This window comes from Tauraco erythrolophus, chromosome 19, assembly GCF_009769465.1.
Source record: "Tauraco erythrolophus isolate bTauEry1 chromosome 19, bTauEry1.pri, whole genome shotgun sequence".
NCBI lineage: Eukaryota > Metazoa > Chordata > Aves > Musophagiformes > Musophagidae > Tauraco > Tauraco erythrolophus.
This window is the reverse complement of record NC_141483.1, coordinates 8,262,640-8,284,407: the sequence shown is the minus strand read 5'-3', so window position 1 is coordinate 8,284,407 and position 21,768 is coordinate 8,262,640. Positions and strand designations below refer to the sequence as shown.

Here is a 21,768-nt window from a genome sequence, read left to right as displayed (position 1 = left end):
TAGTCAGTCTTGTAGTTGTGCGTATGGTCTTGCACAAAATTATGTTGTCCAAAATGATAAAGTTGGAATAGACATCTTTGGGGGAAAAATTAAAAATACAAATTTTCTAAGTGCCTTAGGTTACTTTTTGCTGCCCTTGCTTCGCTTGTGCACTTGCAAGTGCCTGTTTTGAGAAATATCTAGTAAAATATACATTTTCACTGGACTTAAAAAGTGGCTTTGGCTCATTGGGTATAGAACTGCTGCACCTTTTGCTTTGCATTCTTGCAAAGCAAGGCAGGAGGCGCCGAGGTCTGATTGGAACCGCTGAAGTGAGCAGGAAACAGCAGTCCTGGCTCCAGCAGCCATCTGCTCTGAGTCCAGCAATCAGTCACCAGCCAGGGGAGCAGGGGAAGGGGTTGCAAGTGTGTTAGTGGGGAGCAGCAGCAACAAGACTGGGAGGCAAATGGGAAAAGAAAAATTCCATTTTCTGCAGTCTGCCCGATGCAGAGAAGCAGATGGATTGTCTGCAGCATGCCAGATTTGTCAAGGTGTATCTGGTATTGGTTTAGGAAAGGAAAAAACCAATAAAATCTCAGGAAGGGTATACCCAACAAAAGGTATGTGCATTTGCTTTTGACTAATCTAGGCTATGCTTACAATAAGATAGCAGCTTCATCCGCTGTGGCTATTTCTCTTTATTTTCTGTTTCTTTCTTCTTCTCATTTGCCAAAGTCAGCACTTCCATATTGTTTTACAGATGAGCTGAAAGCCACAGAAATTCAGAGCCCCATCAGAATTTTCCTAAACTGTTGGCTATTAAAGTCTACATTTTTAGTTTTGGAGGCCTTTCCATCATTTTATTTTTCACAGAAGAAATAAACAAGACGTTGGTTTAGGAAAGTGCTTCAGCTACAGCAAGATTAAGCACATACACGGAGCTAAGCGTTTGATCAAGTGCTTTCTGAATACACTTTCTAGAAAATTGATGTCCCTTTTACTGCTCTTGCTAAGCTAATCAGAAGATGCTGGGGTCTGATCAGAGCCTTTTGTGAGTGTCTCTGGAGGATCATTACACACATCCCTCTGCAGTGAGTACAAGGAGATTGTCACTGGGAAGGTGTTAGTCGCTGTGTATTAACATGCAGGATTATTCTGCTTCTTTTTTCACTGTAGGCTTTTCATCTCCTTACTAAGCAGGCACAGTCACGTCTAGGCTAAAATCACAAAGGCTTCTTATAACACTGTGTTTGTGCCTCCGATTCAAGAAATAAGCTCCAGTGAAATGAGCTGTTAGCTGTTGTGTGACTTTTGAAGAGAGGTATGGAAAGGGCACTGACTTCAGCCCTTGCCACTGAGAGGCCAAGGGGAGATCAGCCAGGACCAAGCCACGGGAGCTCAGCACTGGGCTCCTGAAGGCGCAATTGTCTGGAAGGGGTCAACGACCCGACAGCTGAATAGAGTTGTTGCTGTCTTGGCAAATGAGCACATAGTTAGCCAAAGAGAGGTCAAGTACAGCTTACTCTCCCATTCCTTCCAAAACCATCTCCTGATGGTTGAACACACACATCGATGATGTTCCCCCTCCTCCAGCTGGGCCAGCTTTCTTCTGCCCTGAGCCAACCTGGCCCTTTGGCAAGTCATGTGTCCTGGAAGCCCTCCAGTTGGTGGTTGAGCATGGCAAGCGTTAACCAGTGACTCACAAAAATGTTCCCCTCAGACATCACCGCGGAGGAAGAAGAGCAAAGCCGAGTCAGTGGTGCTCTGCTTATGCACAGGTCCGTGAGGCAACACAGTAGAAGGTTTTGGAACACAAAACCTCTGCTGGACATCTACCATTCACCGCAGGCAAATGAATCTTTATGGGTGAAATCATATCAGCACATGTGGAAAATAAACCTAGTAATTGCCCTGCAATTATACCTTATCATAACAACTGCTGTTAGATGGACTGTCCTGCTAGAGTACACCACTTTCCCAGTACAAGGCACGTGTCTAGAGTTCAGCCTTCTACCCTTCTTGAGTCTCGTCAGGCTCTAAATCTAGTAACTTTTAGCACGCAGGACCATGTTTTTGTTGAAAATAGTTGGTTACTGATACAAGCCAATAACTGGGAGAAGTTTCTTACGGTTTGTGCATGAGGAAATGGCCTGGTTTTGTGGTCAGCAGTTGGCATGGTATATATTTGACTGCTTTAATATTTTTTGCAACCCCACCCAGATAGTTGCTGTAGTACAAAAGAAATAAATTTGGAAGAGCTGCATGGGTGTAGCTGATCACATATTCACCCTATTAGCTTCAGCTGGCTTGTAGAGTTCCTGTACCCAGAACATTGAGAACACAGAGCTTTTTGAAATAAAACTAGCTGTTCCCTATGTCACATCAGTTCGTGTCTGTCCAGATGGTTTCTCAACTGGAATTGCCAGTAACATCATCGGCAAAGGCTTTGAATGACGCTTTTTGTTCATTTGGGTTTGGGGGATTTTTTGTTTTGTCTCTCTGATTGTATTCATAAAGGAAAAATGGCAAAGAAAAGAGCCAAAGGGAAGTCAAGAGGCATTGTACAAGAAGGAAAAGATTATAACAGGGAGGCATAATGTATTTGAAGTGAAAGACTATTCCTGTCTATTGGGCATTTTCTCAAGAATGTGAATGTACAAGTCTACCACAAGAATGGGAAAAGAAGGGCTGACACTTTGTGGAGTTCAGACAAAAGAATATAGATCCTTTTCCCTTTGCATCAAGTGGTCCATGGAAATTAAATTGTCCTCTCAATGCAGGGGGGAGTTCCTGTCCAGAATGGATCACAGCATGATGGTGACTGTAAAGAGGTTTTCTCTTCTACTACCTTGCTCCACAGGGCATTTACTTGAAGAGCATAATTAGGATATGCATCTGGAAAAACATGCCACCAGACACACATACAGTAACACACTAGAACCCAAGTGTATTTTAGTCTACTGTGGACGATAGAAAAGAAACTGAGACAAGCAGCATCAAAACTTGCTTCCCATGAACTTTCTCTCCCCATTTCTTCACGTGCTTTGGCTTACACGCATACAAACCTCCTTCTGTGAGGGAGAAAGTTAGGCTATTTAATTGCCACGAAAGAAGTTTCATTTAAGCAGAAACTTGAAAAAGAGAATGAAGACCTGGCTGGTGAGGACAGAAAAGATTTCCGTGCTTTGGCAGAGGGCATAAAGAGGCTAGGCAAATCTGTTGGCCCAAGGTTTATAGCGTGGCTGTCGGTGCCACAGCTGATCTCTCAAAGAGCTGGAAGGTGTGAAGGGAAGTTTGTCGTTGGCCAAGTTAGTCTTAGATTGGGGAGGGCGGCAAGATGCAGGAACTGAGAGTCTTTTAGGTTTTTTGGAGTCAAGGATGAGAAGATTGTTTGTGAAAGCAACTGGAATGGGGCATGGAAAAATCCAGGAAGGCTGTTTTACCCACAGGGTGAAACTCTCTCTTTGGTTTGGACTGTAGCCAGTGGCACAGAGTAACAGAAACTTTCAAATTCGTGCATCTGCTGCTTGGCCAGTCCTCGCCGGAGACTGTCAGAGCGAATGGAGCTGCCTGTTCTGGAACCATTTTAGCTAGAATCAGCTCCCAGAAGACGGTCGTTAATAACTCATGTCTCACCAGCCCTCTCCTCCTTCACTCCACTCCCTAAAAACTGGGCTGAGAGACTGTGCAGGAATTTGGGCTCTCTCGGGTAGGCCAGCAGCAAGGCGACGGGCTCTCGCTGAGGTAATCTGCTAAAGCCATTGCCGTCTTGCACGACAGCCACAAGTCAGAGCGCAGTCGTGTTTGAACACTGGGCTGACTTTTCTGTCTGTTTTAATGCGTTAAACAGGGCTGTGCATTCAGCAGTTATTTGTGTAAGCGTTCTCCAGGCATTTGAAAAAGACTTCTGTTTTCCAGAAAAGAGGAGGAAAGAGTCCGGAAGGGACTACGTGGGGCAAAGTAGAGGCAAGCGATAGGGGAGCAGCCAAAAAAGAGGTTTTTGGCTGAGCTGGAGTGTGGGTGACTGTGGGCAGACACAGTGCTGCACGTAGACTTGCTGGGGCTCCCCCACACCTGGTATTAAATCAGAAAAAAGCCTTCCACCTTCTGTTGCTGGGAGTTATGCTCTTTAGAGCTGAGTTCGACAGTTGTTATTGCAATTTTGTGGTGCTCTTTTGATTTACAGCTGTTTTTACGACCATTGAGACAGCCACAAATCGAGGAAATCTCATAAAACAGAGAGTAAACGTCTCCTTCACAACCCAGGCAGAGTTTTGGCATCCGTGCTTATTCCATAGAGCAGGATGTGTAAACAATATTGTGTCCCCTGAGTGGCTGATATCAGTACAGTTAAGTGGTAACAGCTTGAAAAATGCATTTCTCGTATATTAGCGGTAAAACTCGAAATGGGCCCCCAGGCTAAAGTAAATTGGTGACATTTTGCAGCAGAAAGGGAAAAAAAAAAATAAGGGCACGGGTTGGAAATGCGGAGCCCCAGCTTTGAAAGCAGTGGGACTGGAGCCAAAGTTGGATTTATCTGCATTATTGCAGTACGGAAATAAATGGATCCACCACACTTGTTGCAAAGCATATCTAATTGAAGAAGACAGATTATATGTCGGCTGCAAACAGTGGACTGCCCCCTTCACCGCCTTCTTACACAGAAGATGAGATCAGTTAATGCCATATTTAATCAAAGTATAATGATGAGAGCTTCTTTCTTGACTTACTGTATAGCACAGGAGAAATGTGTGGTGCCCCTTTTCTGTAAAAAGTAGGTGAGTGCACTTCACTGCCCTTGAACGAGTGAGAGGTAGGGAGCCAAATGGTTTGCAGATGTGAACCATAGTCTTGCTTCCATATTTTTCCCTTCACAGCCTCTGTTTGTAGGGAAATTTATGTGCTGTGCTGATTCCCTCTTTTTAGGGGCTCCTAATCCCGTCTGTTGGGTCTCTAAATACTACGGCACCCTGCGGTGTGCCTTGTGTGTGGATGAGGGTGTCCACATGTGGGAATGGAACTGTGGGGAACAGCTAGTCCAACAGATGTTTTTTCCTTAAAAAGACGGGAGAGAGAGAAGGATTGATGAGCTGGCTTGATAATGAAGTTAAAAGAATCAATCTGATAAATACCGAGGCGACAGCTTCTAAAATTTCACCATGTTTCAGGGTTACCACATTCGTATTGTTTACCTAATGAATATTTGATGTTTCCTTCATGTATAGAGTTGCTGATATCTGATTGGGGTGGCAGGAGGTATCATCGCTTTGTAGCTTCTTCATTTAATTACCTGTGGGTCTGCTGAATATAACGTGTGGTGATCCAGCCCGGCTCAAATTAATCTGGTGTCTATTCACGGAGGAGAGCTATGAGAACACCTTCCGCAACTGTCTACTTCACAGACCCTGGCAGGGAGTTTTCCAATAAAAAAGCTGTCATTCCTTTCCTGGACTAATACACAGAATCTACTTGCCCCTTTCTAATTAACCTAATGGATGATGTTAAAGCTTGGGCATCTGCAAGGGTTCGTAGACTTGTAATCCAAGAGGTTCAGGAAATAGTTTTCTCATTGGACCAAGAGAGAAGAAGGCAGATGATCATTCATTTTTGTTTGATTTTGCTTTCTGGTGCTGTCTGAAAAGAGCTAGCCTGAAGATGTTCAGTAAGGCTGTGGCATTCCTCTTCTGTATTTCTGCAATTCCCTTGGGCAAAATGGGAATGGACCTTCCCCAAGATCACGCACAAGCCCAGCGCTGTTGGTGGTAAAGCTGCAGTGAATGACATTTTTATACAGAGGTTATTTGTTGAATTGTTTACTGGTTACTGTGTGAATAGAATACTGGTGTTAATAGAAAGGACTGGGCAGGAGGTGGTTGCAGTGTTTGCTTATGAATGTCTTCATGTTGGTAACATTTTTCTTAAAGTTTTACCTTCTGGAGTCACGTTGCTGCATGAGAATCTCAGCTTACATATATATTACATTTTAAAGGAAAAAACCAACTGTGTCTTGGCTGCAAGGATTAAACTTAAAAATACAAATGAATGTTGACAAATGTAGACAGATGCCCAATTTGTTTTCCTTTAAAGATGTATTAGTTTTTAAATCTCTTTGGTCTGAGTCCCCTTGGTCTTCAGAATTATTTTGCATTGTCCTGGCACAAGCACAAAGCTGGAGGGCTGCAGCACTGGAGTAAAGGAATGGCAGTGCCTGAACCACAGTCCACTAGAAGAGGCAGATCTCCTAAATCGCTGTGCTAATACAATGGATGAAGCCCTTGGAGAGGGCAGGGCCAGCGCTGCTCCAGTACGATTCACACAACTGTAATACTCATTGTGTGATAAGAATCTCTCCTACACGTAATTCTGGTGGGATTGAAAATTTCCCAGTAAACCTCTTAGCAAGGCTGCTGAATTGAAAAAAGGAGATAGTTCTTAAGTGGTGAAGCCTGCCTGAACCTCACCATCTCTGCAGTTGCAGCAGGAGATGCTCCAGACTGCCGATGCTCCCGCTCCCAGGCGCATCCTTATGCTGGGCATCGGATGCTGGTGGGCCAACAAACCCATCTAAGAGCTCTCGCTTTCTTGGGATTTGTCTTCGCGTTCAGTATGAATGCACCCAGCATGCAGCAACTTTGGCTGAAGCCAGGGATGTTTATTGTGTCCAAACTGAGTCGTTTTTTGCATGAAAGAGGAGCCCACTTCAGAAGCCCCATCCTCCTCCTGGGTTGCACAGCTGTGAAAGGAGTGGACCTGGGAAAGAACGGTGCTTTTGTGCAGCACAGTTATGTGTTTAACATAATAAATGTTTATTGTCCTCTGGAGCAAAGGAGCAATAGGCTAAATTATAGCCCAGGGAGGGAAAGCTAGAATCATGAGGTATAGGCTGTTAATTATCTTTTTTTTTAGCTGTCATAATGTACTGGCGTTTGCCTGCAGCTCACCCCCTCCCACTGCTCCATTACCTCCACCACCACTATCTCTAAAATATCTGCTTCCCGTCTCACTGCGCCCTCCTCCTCGCGGCCGGCTGCTCTTTCATTTGTAAGGCATCTCCGGCCTCCGGAGAGATTTGTGACTTCTCTCCCAGCAGCCGCTTACGGTGATAAAGGCCCTCAGACTGCCTCTCTCTGATTAATCAGCCCTCGTGCAGCCTCGATAGGGTGTTAATTTGTAAACTCAGTGGACAGGCAGCCGTGATAAGCCTCCGCAGCTGCTGTGTGTCTGCCGGGGGGATGGGCAGATAAAGCTTCAGCCCTGGGATGCAGCCAAGAAATATTTTGGAGCAGTGAATTAGAAACAACAACAACAAAAGAGCCTTCTGCAGAGGCACTCCTTTGAGGTTGCTGCGGGTAATACGACGAGTTTCAATAGCAATGGACAAGAGCCGCCTTCCTGATAAGCTCCCTGAACCCCAGTCCTGGAAAGGGCCATGTCAGGATTGGATCCATAGCTGGGAACTTCTGTCGGAGGGATGTCCGTGTGTTGTACATCATGGTCCGGGCTAGGAGGACAGTGCAATCTTCTCTGTATCTCACGTATTTATTGCAATTAGCCTGATCCCTTCCAGAGCGTTTGATGCTGTTTGTCAGAGGGCTGTCTGGCAGGGCATGGCACCTGCAAAAAAGGGATGGACACAAGGGTGTCCAGAATAACATCAGTGTCAAATGGGTTTTGAGCATCCCCAAATGTTTGCTGTGATGTGGTTCACATAAAGTGCTATACAGGGTCCGCTACATGTCCAGCATATGGATTAAGAATGGGAAGATAGCATTTCCCCTAAACAGCAGACCATCCTGAGTGTTCTGAGACCATGGAGTATTGCGGTGGTCTGAGAAATAGCAAAGCATGGTGTTAAGCTCTGAAATGCCTGGGCAGATTGGAGCAGGTTGCAGTGACGACAGACATATATTCTGCTTACCTGTTCAAGGTGGTTACATCAAATGTTTCTAGTGTGCTCATGCAATTTTCCCTTTTTTTATAGAATAGATTATGTTTTCTTCAAAAATTGAAAGAAGGTGATATTTCACTGAATTTGTATCAGCTCTTTGGTTCAGCTGAATCCTAATGATTCTGCCATTGTTGGCCTCCCTAATTGTTCTAATATTATCTGACAACACGCAACAGACCATGGAAGCGGTTCCTTCCCTGTCTGCCAATGCAGGTTGTTACTCAGTACATTTTTGAACTGTAGCAATTCTCAGACAGACAGTGACCTTTTTATGAAATCAAATGTCTTGCAAAACCCTCTTGGTCTCTGAACTGAGATTTATAGCTGTTTGTGTTGGAGAAGGCTGCAGGTGGGATTTGGGTGACACATAATTGGTTAAAAGATAAAATAAAATGAAGGTTGCCCTGCTGGTACAGCGATGGCAGGAGCTACAGGAGTGAATTGCTTGGCAGTGCAGAGCCTGGCCCTCCTCCTCCCTCCCTCCTCCATCGGTTGCCAAGTCCTGTCTGGCAGGCCATTACAATGATAAATGCAGGTAGCTGGCAAGGACCACAGCTGAGAGTTTGTTCTAGCGTGCCAAGCCCTGCTTGGCATTCCCAGTTGGTGCCAGCATTTGCACTCTTACTCGGTTTGACGGAAACCAGGACATGAGGTGTGAATTTATGTCCGCATCCTTCCAGGAGAGAGTTGGGATAATGAAATGCCAAGGCAGCCCTGGGAGCAGCAGAGTAATTTGGTAGGTACCAAACAACAGTCTGCCACCTGTCATTTGCAGTACAGTCCCTGCTCTCCCCCATCACTCTTCCTACAATGCAGCCTTTGAATTATAAGAAGTTTTAGGTAGTTCTGCAAAGAGCACTCTCCATTCCATTTGATTTAGTGCAAATAAAAACCCGTATCCCAGCCAAACAGATAGCCTGGCTAGATAGTTTCAAGCTGTAATGACAATAATACAAGCTACTGTAGTAGTATGTTGCACAGTGTTCCTAACCTTCCGTGTTTGTAGGCAGGTTTTCCCCTACATCAGTGGCAAAAGCTAAATCGGTAATCAAGTCTGTGGTTGCCTAAGTCAATGTCTGGGTAATGGAAAAATTTAAAATGTGGAAGTCCAGGCCGAAGAGCCTGTCTGTTCAGGAGGGAGATCAGCTCTCAGGAAAAGGCGTGAGATCGCTGTTGTTTGAGATATTTAAAAACAGGTCGCAAAAAGCCCTTTTATTAGAGTATCATGGGAAATTGTTTTTTGCTGACTGGAGTGTGTATCAATTGCCCTTCACATGGACACCTTGCTGCCCCTGACCTACAAGAGGTGGGTGAGAGGTGCCACCTGATGAGTGACACTGGGAGAGGACTATCCTCTGGATGCTGTTCATAGACCAGACTACCCAGAAGCTAAGTCAATGCTTCTGAAGTGAAAACAACCTAGTGAGAGAAAAAGAGCAACATCTACTTCGCATTCTGCTTTTTCTTGTCTTCCTACTGACCATAACTGGCACTTGCTTGCTGACAGTAAGCCAGGATGTGGAGCATCTAAACATGTAGTAATGGGGAAATCAGTGCTGGTTAGAATGAAAAATAGCCAGGAGTGTAAAATCAAGGTAGTTTTCGGTAGCAGCTTGGGAGCTGAAGTTTGAGGGAGGAGGATACTGAGATACAGACCACGTGCCCCTTAATTTAAATTTGGACATGCAGGCACAATAACGTTAAGCAAGTATTTTGGCTGGGTTTAATGAGGGACAGCTGGAAATTTTCTTTTCTGGTCAGTGTCTGCAAACAGCTGAGGGACCTTTTGCAGCTGTATGACCAGCATTGGTGAGGCCCAGGAACTCCCCAGCTTCCTCCCGTCTCCTCCTTTACTACATATTTTTTCAATGCATGTATTTATTTATTTATTGGAGCTGAGCTGGGAAGGAGAGGGAGTTTGATCTTTTCCTTTGGGATACAGCAACTGCTCAGAGGAAGATGAATCATAAAGCATGGCTAATGGAGGGAATAGGAAGGGGAAAACTCTGGGCTAGAGCCATTCTCTAGAGGCTGGAGGGATAGTTTGAGAAGAGAGGGAAGAGGAGTTAGCAAGCCTGTGCCCCGAGGCTCAGATTGCAGACATGCTGTAGGTCAGGCATCCCACTGCTTTCGGAGCATTAGGTCACCCTTCGTCACGGTGAGAGGCACATCTGTGCAGTAAGCCGACAGACCGCAGCAGCATATGTTTTAAGAATTACAGTTGCTGCTTAATCTAAACTAGTTTGATCTATCTCAAAATGGTTGTGAAACGATGAGGAACATGCTCTGGATTCAAAATGGTGTTATTTTAAGCTTATCACTGTGTTGCCAAAGGAGAAGGTCCAAAACAAAACCATAACATCAAACTTGCAGAGAAGCAATGGGCTTGGCTCCTCGTTGCTCTGCGATAACTGAATCAAAACTATCTATACAGCATTTTCTTCGGTGTCTTCCAGTCATCATACACTTTGCCTTGCTTTCTGTTTGCCTTCGTGTAAATTCAGTGTAATTCAATGGTGAACTGGGACCAGTGATCTCTGCTTCTAGACTCTCTATAGCCTAATTTAATTCTCTATCCCAGACTTGTGCTAGCTTCTCAAAGGGACTGTTGCAAAAAATAGTCATGGTTATGTAAACAGCTGAGAGAAATAAGCATAATTCTTCTTCCATAATTCTTGGAAGAAGAAGTAACAAAGAGAGGAGCACATTGTGAAAGGCCCTTTCCACAGGGGTGGAACACCACATAGCGGTGCTGAATACACGTGTGCCAAATGAATGCGAGGTGGGAACCTAATCAAGTATGTTGCTGTGTGAAAGTACAGTCCAAGAAGTTTTTTGGTTCTAGTGGACCTTCTGTAGAGTGAAGTTTCATGCAAGATATGGAAGACCCATCAGTACCTCCCAGAGATGGCCTTGAATCAAAATTGAACTAGAAATATCTGGGGCATTGAAGGAAGGTATTGTCATTTCAATTAGTAGTTGCCTGTTCAGGGTGTTAGTGCTGCTTGTTTCACTGTGATGTGTTACAGTGCAGCTAAAGGCACGACTGAAGTTTTAGGCTTATCGCTAGAAAGCCGAAGATCTGTCTGGCATTCATTCTGGCTTAGGGAATATTATTTATTATTAGTCCTTATTTGCATTGGACATCAACAGCCAGAATTTCATAGGTGATCCTGACCGTGATCTGGAACTAGATTTTTTCAGAACAACCTGATCACCATTCAAGTATCTAAATGTATTTTTGGAAATACTCCATACCTGATAGATCTGGTGGGGTTGTTGCCTCAAGGGCAGCTGCTGAGTGCTGAGCCCTCTTGAAAGCCCGGGCTATAAATTCTGTGTGAAGGTCTCAGGAGGGAAGGGGTCAGGTGAATGACTTTGCTCTCAGGAGATAATCACAAAGTGCAGTGTGGATTTGTAGAAGTCCAGTGTGTATCCTGTTTCCTCTTGCTTAATCCCTCACAAGCTGGGTTGTGCTCTGTGCCAGCCGTGTACCACAATGCTGGATTTTCCTGGAAGATGTCACAAAAAGGTAGTTCGTGTACTCTTACCCTAGCATTTTTTCCTGTGATGGTGCGTGAAATGACTGACTTGCAGGTCTAACTTTTCTTTTGTTTTCTTAATCGAGCTGTGATTTCCCTCCAAAAATAATCCTGGTTTTGAAAAGATCATAGGTTCCCTTGAAACATCCCCTCACAATGCAGGCAGTGTTAACTCATGGGTTGCTTCTGTATCCTGGAATGTGTTGAATACATTCTTGGTCTTAAGGGTGAATTTTAGTTTGGTTTTTGTGTGCATGTGTGTGATTTCTAGGCTCCTCTTGCACCTTTCCATATGTATCAATTTCCATTTCCTATAGAAGAATCACAACCCAAACAGTACCTTCCTGTTTAGTTACTGTTCTCATATTACTGAATGGAGGGATTTGGTATGAATGAGTTACAGAATCAACTGGAAACTAGTAAAGCAATACTGACATGTGCTGAAATTCTCTGCTAGACAAGCGATCAAGTGGCATCAGAGTGGTAGGTAAAAGCAGGGGAAACAGATCAAAGGGAAGAATGAAAATTGATCCAGAATTCGAAGGTAGTGTCTGTGCTTTGTGCTGAAAGTTTCTCTAAGTGTGTCCAATACTTCTAGTTTGAAAATCTGAGGAAAAGTTTTTCTTGGGGGCTTTTTAGTGCTTGCTAAGTTCAGTAACGGTGTGAAAACAGTCTCTCTTGAGACCAGCTCTTGGCTGGCTAGAAGATAGGCAGCCATCCAGAAACAAAATGTAAACTGTATTCTTCTGCCTACTGGACTCAGATTTGGAGGGAATGCTTGGCTCTTGCCCTGTACAAAGCGTACGTACCAGATCCCTAACACCATGTGGTCTTGCTCCTTGTGAACCAGAGCCGCAGCCTTATTTGCGACTTCACAATGTCTTGTGATCAGATGCCTGGGGTATCAGGCTTGGATCTGGCGCTCGGTGCTCCAGGAGACTGCATGAAGATCCGCAGAGCTTCTGTTGTTGGTGATAAGGAACAGTTTTATTCCCTGTTAGGCATTTTATAGGCTACAGAGAAGAAAAAAAAGAAAAGTAATTACTGTGAGGCCTGACATAGTTTATAATGCTGTTTCTGTCAGATGATGTTGTTCTGTTATATATAATCATTAAATTATTAATCTGTAAGAGCTCTTACACCTTTCAGCTGCCCTGAGTTAGGAGGGACCAGGATGAATGAGGCACAGGCTTCATTATGCATCACTGTTCACCTTCAGAGAAGAGGGTGTGCTACATCCTTTGTGGTTACCACCTTTACATTTTGAGGAAAAAGCCACCTTTTCTAAGCTTTTAGTGCTGAAAATTGAGTCGGTGTTTGTATGTGCTAGGTTCAAGGGGAGGAAGGATGAGGGATTGGAGAACCACTCCTCTGCTTGCTCTTTGCAAAGCAGAAAAGGGCAGAAATGTTGTTTCTCCCTGCAGTGTATTCAGCCTGGTTTCAAACTGTCACAGAACTGGGTGGAGATGTTTTCCCCTTTAGATCTGGTGTAGAAAAGAAAGAAAATCAAAATGAGGCAGATAATCACTAACTTTGTTGGATAAACCACAAAGGGGGACCTGCAAGGTTTGGTGCAGATCTTAGCATGTTGTTCAAAGGGTGCTGGGTCTTAAAATTTTGTTTCAGCAGCGTGAGACTACCTCAGAAACTGTGCTGCTCTCTGAAATGATTTGTGTGTGTTCCACTTGGGGACAGATGTTAGATACGCTTAAAATGCAAAGACCGTTATTGGGGCTGAGGGTGGGACTTTGCAAGCAGCAGTTTTGACATAAACATGCCTGTCCTGGGCTCTGCTGGGGTGCTCCATGGGGGAGGGAGATCAGCGGCGCGTCTGCAGGGAAGGCTAGAAGTGTCTTTTGTCTGTCAGCTTCAGGCTGGGGATGTCTCTCTGCCTTATTCAGCAACCAAAAAGAATTTGGGGAGGCAATGAAAGACTAGAGGGGTGCACGGAGTTGCGGGTGGAGAGAGACAGGAGGCAGTGAAAGGGGAAGAAAGGAAATTTCTAGTTTCATTTCCTAATCAAAAGTAAGTGTGATTTCCTGGGATGGCTTCAACCCATCCACATAAAGAACTCCAAATGCCTGGTTCTGCTCTCAAGGGAAGAATTCCACTTTTAATTTTTTTTTAATCCCTTAAACATATGCAAATGATTTGCTTGAAGCAGCAGGAAATTTGGGAGGGGACTTGTTTTAGCAGATGTGTCGGTTTGCTGGATTTTTTCACTCATTAGTGGGCTCCCTCAGCCACATAGGTTTTATTGTATGCTTCCTTTAAAGGGTGACTGATGGAATTGAATGATGTATTCAGGCTCTTCCTCCCCCAGCTTCCCTCCTGCCTTTACAGCGGCTCGCAGAATATCCTATAGCACAGGCATTCACTGTTTCAGAATGGTGCTCATGCCAAAAACTGCTCAGATCTGGAGGTAGAAATCACCAGAAGTGAGAGCAAAAGTTACTGTAAACTTTAGGTGTGAAGGTTCGTGACTGTAAACTGTGGCTGTGATGTTGAGAACATTGCTCTGTAAATGTTGACTCTCATTGTTGAAGGCAGTGCCACATACTGATATCAGAAGACTGAGCAATAATCCCTGTGTTTTACTTTCTCTTAAAAGTGATTTTTCTTGCTTGACTTCCTTAAACATTGGTTTTATGTCGTCTGGACCTGTAGCACTGAGTTCTTTAGCTTGTGATTAAACAGTGCCGGTCTCTGTTAAATCCTGGGGACTGAATGACACAGAAGGGAGTGAGCTGGTGGTTGCCATAAAGCGGCGTCGGCGGAACCGGGCTCTCCAGGCCAGGCGAAGCAGAAAGCTTCTCCCAGCTGGGGTGGCTGCTGCTGCTGGAGCGGGCCCTGCACCCGGTGGCCCGATCGGGACGGCACCCCGGGAAGGGCAGCTCTCCCAAGCAGGCTGCCAGTGAACGGGCTCCTCTCGTCGGCTGCGCACCCACACCCCGGCATCAGAAACCAGTACTTAGGATTTGTGGCTCAGCTGCCCATTTACTGCTTGGGCTTTTGTGCAAGCCACGCCAAAGTTTCATTGCCTGTAAAATGGGGGAATCTTATTTATCCACCTGCCACGTGTCCTAGTGCTTATGGAGTGCTTTGAGGCTAGGTCCTGGTTTTGTGTAAACTGCTAGTATGGGTGAGTTCCCAGAGCCTGCAGATGTGTTCTGCATCCATGGTGACTTTGTGTTGATTATAAGTGAAAAATCTCTTAACAATGGGTTGTAAATTCCGAGTTGGCTGTCAAACGTTTTATAAACCACTGTTGTTGCTGCTGTGTGACGCTGTTACACTTTCTTTGCAAACCAGCCTAGGCAAAACCTTGTTTAATCCTGGTTCTTCCTCTCTTTAATCCATGCAGTGAAGGGATCGTGCAGGTAACTGATTTTCCCTAAGATTTGAGGATCCTTTTGCTGAGCTGTGTAACGATCATACATGCCACAGCTACACGTGCAGCTTTGTCGTGGACATGATTCAGAATTTCTTTCTTATGTGTCTCAGCCTCAACCTATTTTTCATGTTGTTTTCCCTCTCTTTTTTATGCATTTGCATTAAGTAAGACATTCAGTGCTTGCAGTGCCACTTTCCTTAGAAATAACATTAATAGATCACACTTTCTTGCTTCTTACTATATCTCATGCAGATCTTCTTGCATTTTACTATTTGTTTTTTTCCTTCTGAGTTGTCATTTAAAATATGTAACAGTGCAATACAATTCATAGTGCTCTTTATCATGCAAATCTCCCGGGGCACCTTAGAATAAAATCAATAAAATCAAAAAGAAAATCAACTTAGTTCAGCCATGTGTTGAATTAATTCATTTTTTCTAAAAGCAGAGCCAGAGGAGAAAGGCTTTTTTCACTTCCAATATCTTTTGCTCTTCAGCTTTGTACTTCACCCCATTTTATTTGTGCAGCAGTCAGTGCCAAAACGTTGATGATATTTTCAGCTATCTTGTAGATGGTAGTAATGTTGATCGTGCTCCCTACTCCCAGATCAGCTTTGATTCTGTAGAGGCTACTTGCTATTTTATCAGATAGCGAGGAGGAAGAGCTTACTCTGAAATAGGTTGACTGTTTGATATCAGTAGGGGGAGGGGGGAAGCCATCAAATTAACTCATAAAAGCTTTATTTACAATGAATGGACTATTTTTCCCTGTCTGTCATTATCATCTTGTCTGTAACCCAGTGACCCTGATTATCATGAAGCTGTTTACAAGGTTTAGGTTAATTGGATTTCTTTAACTATTTCCCAGAGCTATGAGGAGCACAAATACACTGCCGTGGAGTTCAAACAGCATAGTGCAACCCAGTTTGCAAGGAGACGGGCTCTTCCAAGACGAAGTCGTTTTGTTTCATACTCAACCAAGTGCATAGCAGCATGTACCTATCATTTGGCATAATACTATGTAACACCCTCTTTCATACGGATGTGTTCAGTTGCAACTTGTGTTTCCAATACACAAACTACATTTTGCATGTTCAGCAAGAAATGAGCTTATTTTCAATGAGAGAGGCTTTGAAATGTGGTTGGTTTTTTTTTTTTTCTTCAGCTTGATAGCAGTTTCACTGGTTTTGTTTTTATATGAGGAATCATGGATAAAATAGCTGTGCATTGCATGGCTGCCTAAGTAAACGAGACAGAAGGATATAGTTGGGTGAGATCGGGACAGTCCTTGTATACGCTTTGCTTTCATCTTTCCAGGATGCATGCTTATTCTTTAATGGCACAACATTGCACCCTCCAGGTGCAATGCGTAATTGCAGGTCTACAGATAACCGACTTGTTTTATGAGCTGTGGTTTTTATTGTGAGCAAACCTTTCTAAATTCTCCTTTAATATTACTCACTCTCTTTTTCTTTTTCAGGCTTCTGTAGGCTCTGAGAAGCTGTTCTCCCCTGCAGCAAATAAAGGTAAGTGAACTGGAGAAATGCTTTCCTTATCTTAGAGCAAGAGATTCGGGTTGTGAATCCGTATCGTGCAAACAGCAGGACATCGGTTTTGCCAGCGCCTTTAATTTTGCCACAAACGTTGTCATAAAGATCAGCTTTACAGGGTTGTGATGATTAAGTTAAAATTTAGAGCTACATTGTCTTAGTGTGGGGTGGGACTTCTTCCCTACCAGTCAGATTTGTAACGAATGTCTTGTGGAGAGGAATCACTGACAGAGGAGAAGTCAGCCGTTATTGTAGGGGATATGCTTTTCCCTCTGATACAATCAAATCCTCATTTTGTGTAAAATAAAACAATATTTCAGTGTTATCTGTATTACACTTACAAGGACTTACACATCCCTCTCCTGCTGGTGTGCCGTGTCTGTACGTCCCGGTTCTCCAAAGCGAGGTGGAAGGTGCTCGGCACGTTGCAGGGTTTTGGCTCGCAGCTCCCAGTTACTATTAGAGAGTCACCTGTGGTGTGCACTGGGTGTTGCTAAGAGACTGTGCCAGTTCAGATTCCCCTTGGGAGGTACAGTGACATATCTCTAAGTACGCCAGGCCCTCCTTTGAGGGCTCGGTACAGCAGTAAAACAGGGCTACTCTAGTTCCGTGTGTTCCCGGGGGGAATCTCACTGACACATAGCGGGCAGTAATACTGAAGAAACAGCCTCACGGGGCAAAACGTACATGATGGAAGGCCTTATGCTGGGAATGGCGCCACGTTATCGTGCAGAGAGGTTGGTGGTGTGGCTCTGAATGGATTGTCAGGACGTGTGGCTGTTCTGCAGCATTCCCAGCATTGAGCTGCAGAATAAAATCAGTTCAGAGCCGTAATGAATATGAGGGACATGCAAATACCCCGAAGAGGGGAGACGAGGCCCATTAGTAAGAAGTGATGAAATAACCTTCTTGCATTATTTCAAGAGGGCCAAGAAAGGAATAGTTTGCAGTTGTGTAGGAGTAGATGCTGGCTATGGAAAGGCATTTGGTGGTTGTGTGCTCCATCACCTGGATCCAGGCCTGGTTTATAGCTGGGCTCTTTAGCAGCGGTAGGTATGAGGAATTCTCTTTCTTTCCAAGCTTTGCAGATTTTCAATTCCAAATGTGGAAACTGATGACAAGCCCATTATGTTATTACATTTGCAGATATTTTTACGAAAGTATGCAGCTTTATCTGGGGGGAAGGAGGGAAGTTTAAACAAATGGTGGGGAAGAGCGTTTCTCTTCTCTCAGCCTTGGCTCACTGATAAGGCGAACCAGATTGCCCATACGGCACTGCCTCAGCAAAACAAAAATCTTGCCATCCTGCATAAATGCATGGCACAGAGATCTGCTGGAGAGGCTTATGTTGAAGCGTTAGCAGCTTTGTTGGCTCCTCCTCATGCTGAAGCCTGAGATCCCCCCACCCCTTCATATCACAGAGCAGCTCAGCAACATGAGTTTTCAAAATACCTCCCTATCAAGAAGTTAAATGTGTGAACGCCTGTGAATTTGCTGTCTTGAAGTCTGTGTTCATGGCTGTTTATATCCCCATAACTGTTCCTGTTTGGTTTACTGTGGGTGTAGATGTTGCCAGCTTCGGGAAGATTTGGGTTCAGATCATGGTTTTTGTCTCAGCCTTCTCTTCTACCCTGGCCCTGTACCAGTGGAGCTTTGCTGGTCGGCATGAGCCGTGATGGTGGGCAAACTCTGCCGGGGGCTACCTCAGAATTCAGCATTTGCGTTGAGAGAGGAGAGAAATTTGCCTCGGCGAGGTTTTGTGCAGAAACTCAAACAGCACTAAATTCTGCCCCTCACCCTGTTATCGCTCCCGCAACGCAAGAGCCAGATTTGGCTCTCGCACATGCAAATGAACGCCGCTCCGATGCGACCGGGCTCGGTGATGCCATATGGCCAGGAGAAAGTGACTTTCAAAGCCGTGCGCTTAAATTCTTTTTGTGAGATAAGAGCGTTGATTTAAGGCCCGTGTTCTCCAGGGCTGGAGCCGTGGTGGCTGCACGGAGAGGGAATTAGCTCAACCCGGTTTCCTGATGGGCACATGTGTGAGACAGCGTGTGCTTGTCCTCTCCCGTGGGCATTTGCACTATGCCCTTCTTTTGTAAACACTTGAGGCCTTTTTGGAGAGGTACTAACTAGCAAATCTGCAGGGTTCATGCTACAGCTTTTATTGAAGGTAGCCAGCCTTTTAAAACACAATAAAGTGGATTCATTGTCTGGTGCAACTCCCCCTGTTCCCACAAGCTTTCCCTGGGGATGTGTTTGGCCCAGCGTATTTGTTTTATGCCGTCCTAGTTTATCAGCAGTTCAGCAATGCAATTAAGTATTAAGATAGACGGATTTAGCTTGTTTGAGGCTGGAACAGCTGTAAAACGTAACCTTTGACCATATTTCACAGCTCCACAAAAGGCCTGAGGAGCAGCGTCTTTTGTCTGGGGCTCTCTGGGTAACGTTTGTCTCGGCCCCCTCCCTGCCGGGGCCGCAGCGGTGGTGGTGCTTCTCCTTTTGACACCGGTTCATCTGCAACAACAGATGCACGGCAGAGATGTCCACTTTGGGGACCAGTCACTATTATGTGGCGGAGAGAGGTGTCCTGACCCGGGGTGACCTCGGTAGTCACAGCTGTGAACTAGGCTGAATGGGGCACTTTCAGCTTCCAGGAGAAGAGATTAAATCCTCAGTGTAAGGAAATAAAAATTAAAAATAGAAGTAGAGAATCCCTGATCTGCTGTGCTGACAGGTCTCTTTCTGACGCAGAAGAACATTTGTTTAGCAAACTTGTCGCTGCAGCACAGAGTTACAAGGGCATTTGCTGCTGAGGACCGGGTGTTACATCCTCCTGGTGAATAAATCAATAAACAAATAATAAAGGTCTGTTTGCTCTCTCAAACAGCTCCTTTCTCACAGGAATCTCCCAGCCAGTCCTTTACTTTTTCTGAAGGGCAAGTGCCGGGCAAGGCAGGGGAGGTGTAAGTGAAAGCCGGATACGTCCCTCCATCTCCAAGTGGGTGGATGAGGCAGAGGGAGCAATGGTGATTGACAGGAGGGCACATGCATTGTGAGTCTGGGGAAGTGAGAGGATCATTCACCCCAGAATCACTGGAAGGACCACCACCTGCCCACTGCGGTGATATTTTTGCGTGTGTGTTGGGTAGGATAGTTTGTATTTTAAGGGCTTGAGTGTTGCGTTCTCACTACTGGCTCCCTCCTGCAGCGGGCGTCCCTGATGGGTCTGGCTGGAGGCAGTTGAGCCCAGAGAAGTTGTGGATGTCCCATCCCTGGAAGTGTTCAAGGCCAGGTTGGATGAGGCTTTGAGCAACGTGGTCTAGTGGAAGATGTCTCTGCCCATGGCAGAGGGCTTGGAACTAGACGATCTTTAGGGTCCCTTCCAACTGAAACCGTTCCACGATTCTAAAATGTTCTCACCTCTCCTTGCTCCAGACCTGTTACATGCAGGGAAAGCAGGAAGAGTGGTGCCTTTTCTACCACAATAACCTTGCAGCTATAGGCCAGAAGATGTGCCGAGTCCGCAGCGTTTGAACCCAGGGCCACTGTGGGGGGAGGGTGAAATGGGCGTCTTAAACTAGATGTTTCCCTGACGAGAAACCTCCATCACAGAGTAAGTGGAGGTTAGGCAGCAGCTAAGATGTCTGTTCATAACTCCAGGCAGGCTGTGGGTGTGGAGGTGCCACCTGCGAGGTGAAGGGGTGTCCAGGAGCCCCCAGGGCATCAGCCGAGACGCCCACAGAGGAGCCAGACCTGCCCAGCCACGTCTGCCCTGCAGTTCCCGGGGGCACTGGGCAGCAGCGGGGGGACAAGGGCTTTGAAGGCTGTTGAAGCTGAGTACATCGCTCCTATCTTTGGATCAAAATCATGCTGGGCACAGAGGGAGCAGTGTAATCCAACTGTCTGGTGGCACGGAGTGACTGGCCGGGACCCAGCTCTGCCCTGGGCTGGCTGTGGGCTCACGGAGCTCCGTGCCTCGATTTCCCCCTCCTGCAAAATGAAGACTAGTGCTTGTCAGCCAAGTGCACTGAAAGACTTAGTTAATGAATGTTTATCAAGTGATTTATCAAGAGATCCTTTTAATGAGAGATTCCATAAACAGTCAAGGCTTCATTTTCATGGCAATGATAAATGACAGTGAAAATAAGTCTTATCCTTCCCCCGCATATACACCCCCCAGGAAAAGAAGATTGCTTACCCTCCACTCTCCCTTCTCCCTGGGTTTCCAGGCGGAGGGCTTTGAAGTGCTATCTTTCATCATGAACTGTACACATCCTCAAAGCTCTAAAGCTCACAGCCTGTGTCTTATCCCTCTGACAAGAGGGAAGCAAGCTTTCTCGGCATGCAGGTCATAATTGTCAGCCATGGGATGCGCCGCAGCCACCCGCCCCAGTGGGCTAATGCAGCTTATGGTTCTTTGAAGTTCCCTCCCTTTATTTTCTGTCCTCTTGACCACAAAACTGTGCCTTGGGCCAGCAAGAGAGATTTCTTGTTCAGAGACGACACTGAGCTCTGACAAGCACATCTGAACCAGAGAAGAACCCTTGTTCCTCTGAGATCACTGCTCCATAATGTTGTTGCCTTAAGGGGCCTGTCTCTCCTTTTTCTCTCTGCTTCTTCTCTTCCTTTTTTTTTTTTTTTTTTTTTTTTAATTCAGCACTAAACTGTCACACTAAATCATTTTAAAAGCTGGAACTACAAAACCTCCAGTGTAGGACATACTGTTAAAAACTGATGGTTATTACTGTGAGAGGGGAAAGGAGGGGCAGCAGGGCAGGAGCAGGATGGGAGGGCAGCAAGTCAGCTCTCCAGGAGGAACCCGAGAGTGCCTGGTGAAGCAGAAAACAACCTGAGCGCAGCTGAGTTCAAAATAACGTGCTCGGCGCAGGTTTGCAGCAGCACAGCTTAATGGTTGCTCAGTGCTGACAGGGGAATGGAGAGCCCAGTGTCTCCTGTGCTCGCGGTGCTGCTCGCGTGCTTCGCTCTGCCGCTGCTCCGGTCCCCCGGCCCTGCCTCTCCAGTCGTCAGGGTCGGAGACAGTCTGGGCTGGGACAGCATCTCCCATAATCAAGTCCATCTCTCCTTCAGGGCCTCTACCTTACTGTGCCAGGATGTAGAGCGTTCCACCGCAAGAAGGTCTGCATAGACACAGACCAGACAAGTCTCACAGCACCCGCTCAGGCAATTAGCCGTGTTTTACGTGAATGGAGGTCGGGAGCGATATCGTAAATTTTTTTAGTTTCTTGCGCGGGGTCCACAGTGGGATCTGAGATGCAGGAACAGCAGAGATGTATCCTGTCTCTTGATCTCAGTTTCATCCCCGGGTTCTGGTTACATTTTGATGAGGTGATTACC

At 45.6% G+C, this 21,768-nt stretch overlaps 1 protein-coding gene across 1 annotated transcript in view; it reads left to right on the top strand.

The window, feature by feature from the left end:
• The window catches only part of FBRSL1 (fibrosin like 1), a 399,203-nt gene that overhangs the window by 325,086 nt on the left and 52,349 nt on the right, over window positions 1-21,768 (top strand). The window contains 1 exon segment of the mRNA XM_086623316.1: window positions 16,341-16,386. Within this exon segment, the coding sequence (XP_086479442.1) occupies window positions 16,341-16,386 (46 nt within the window).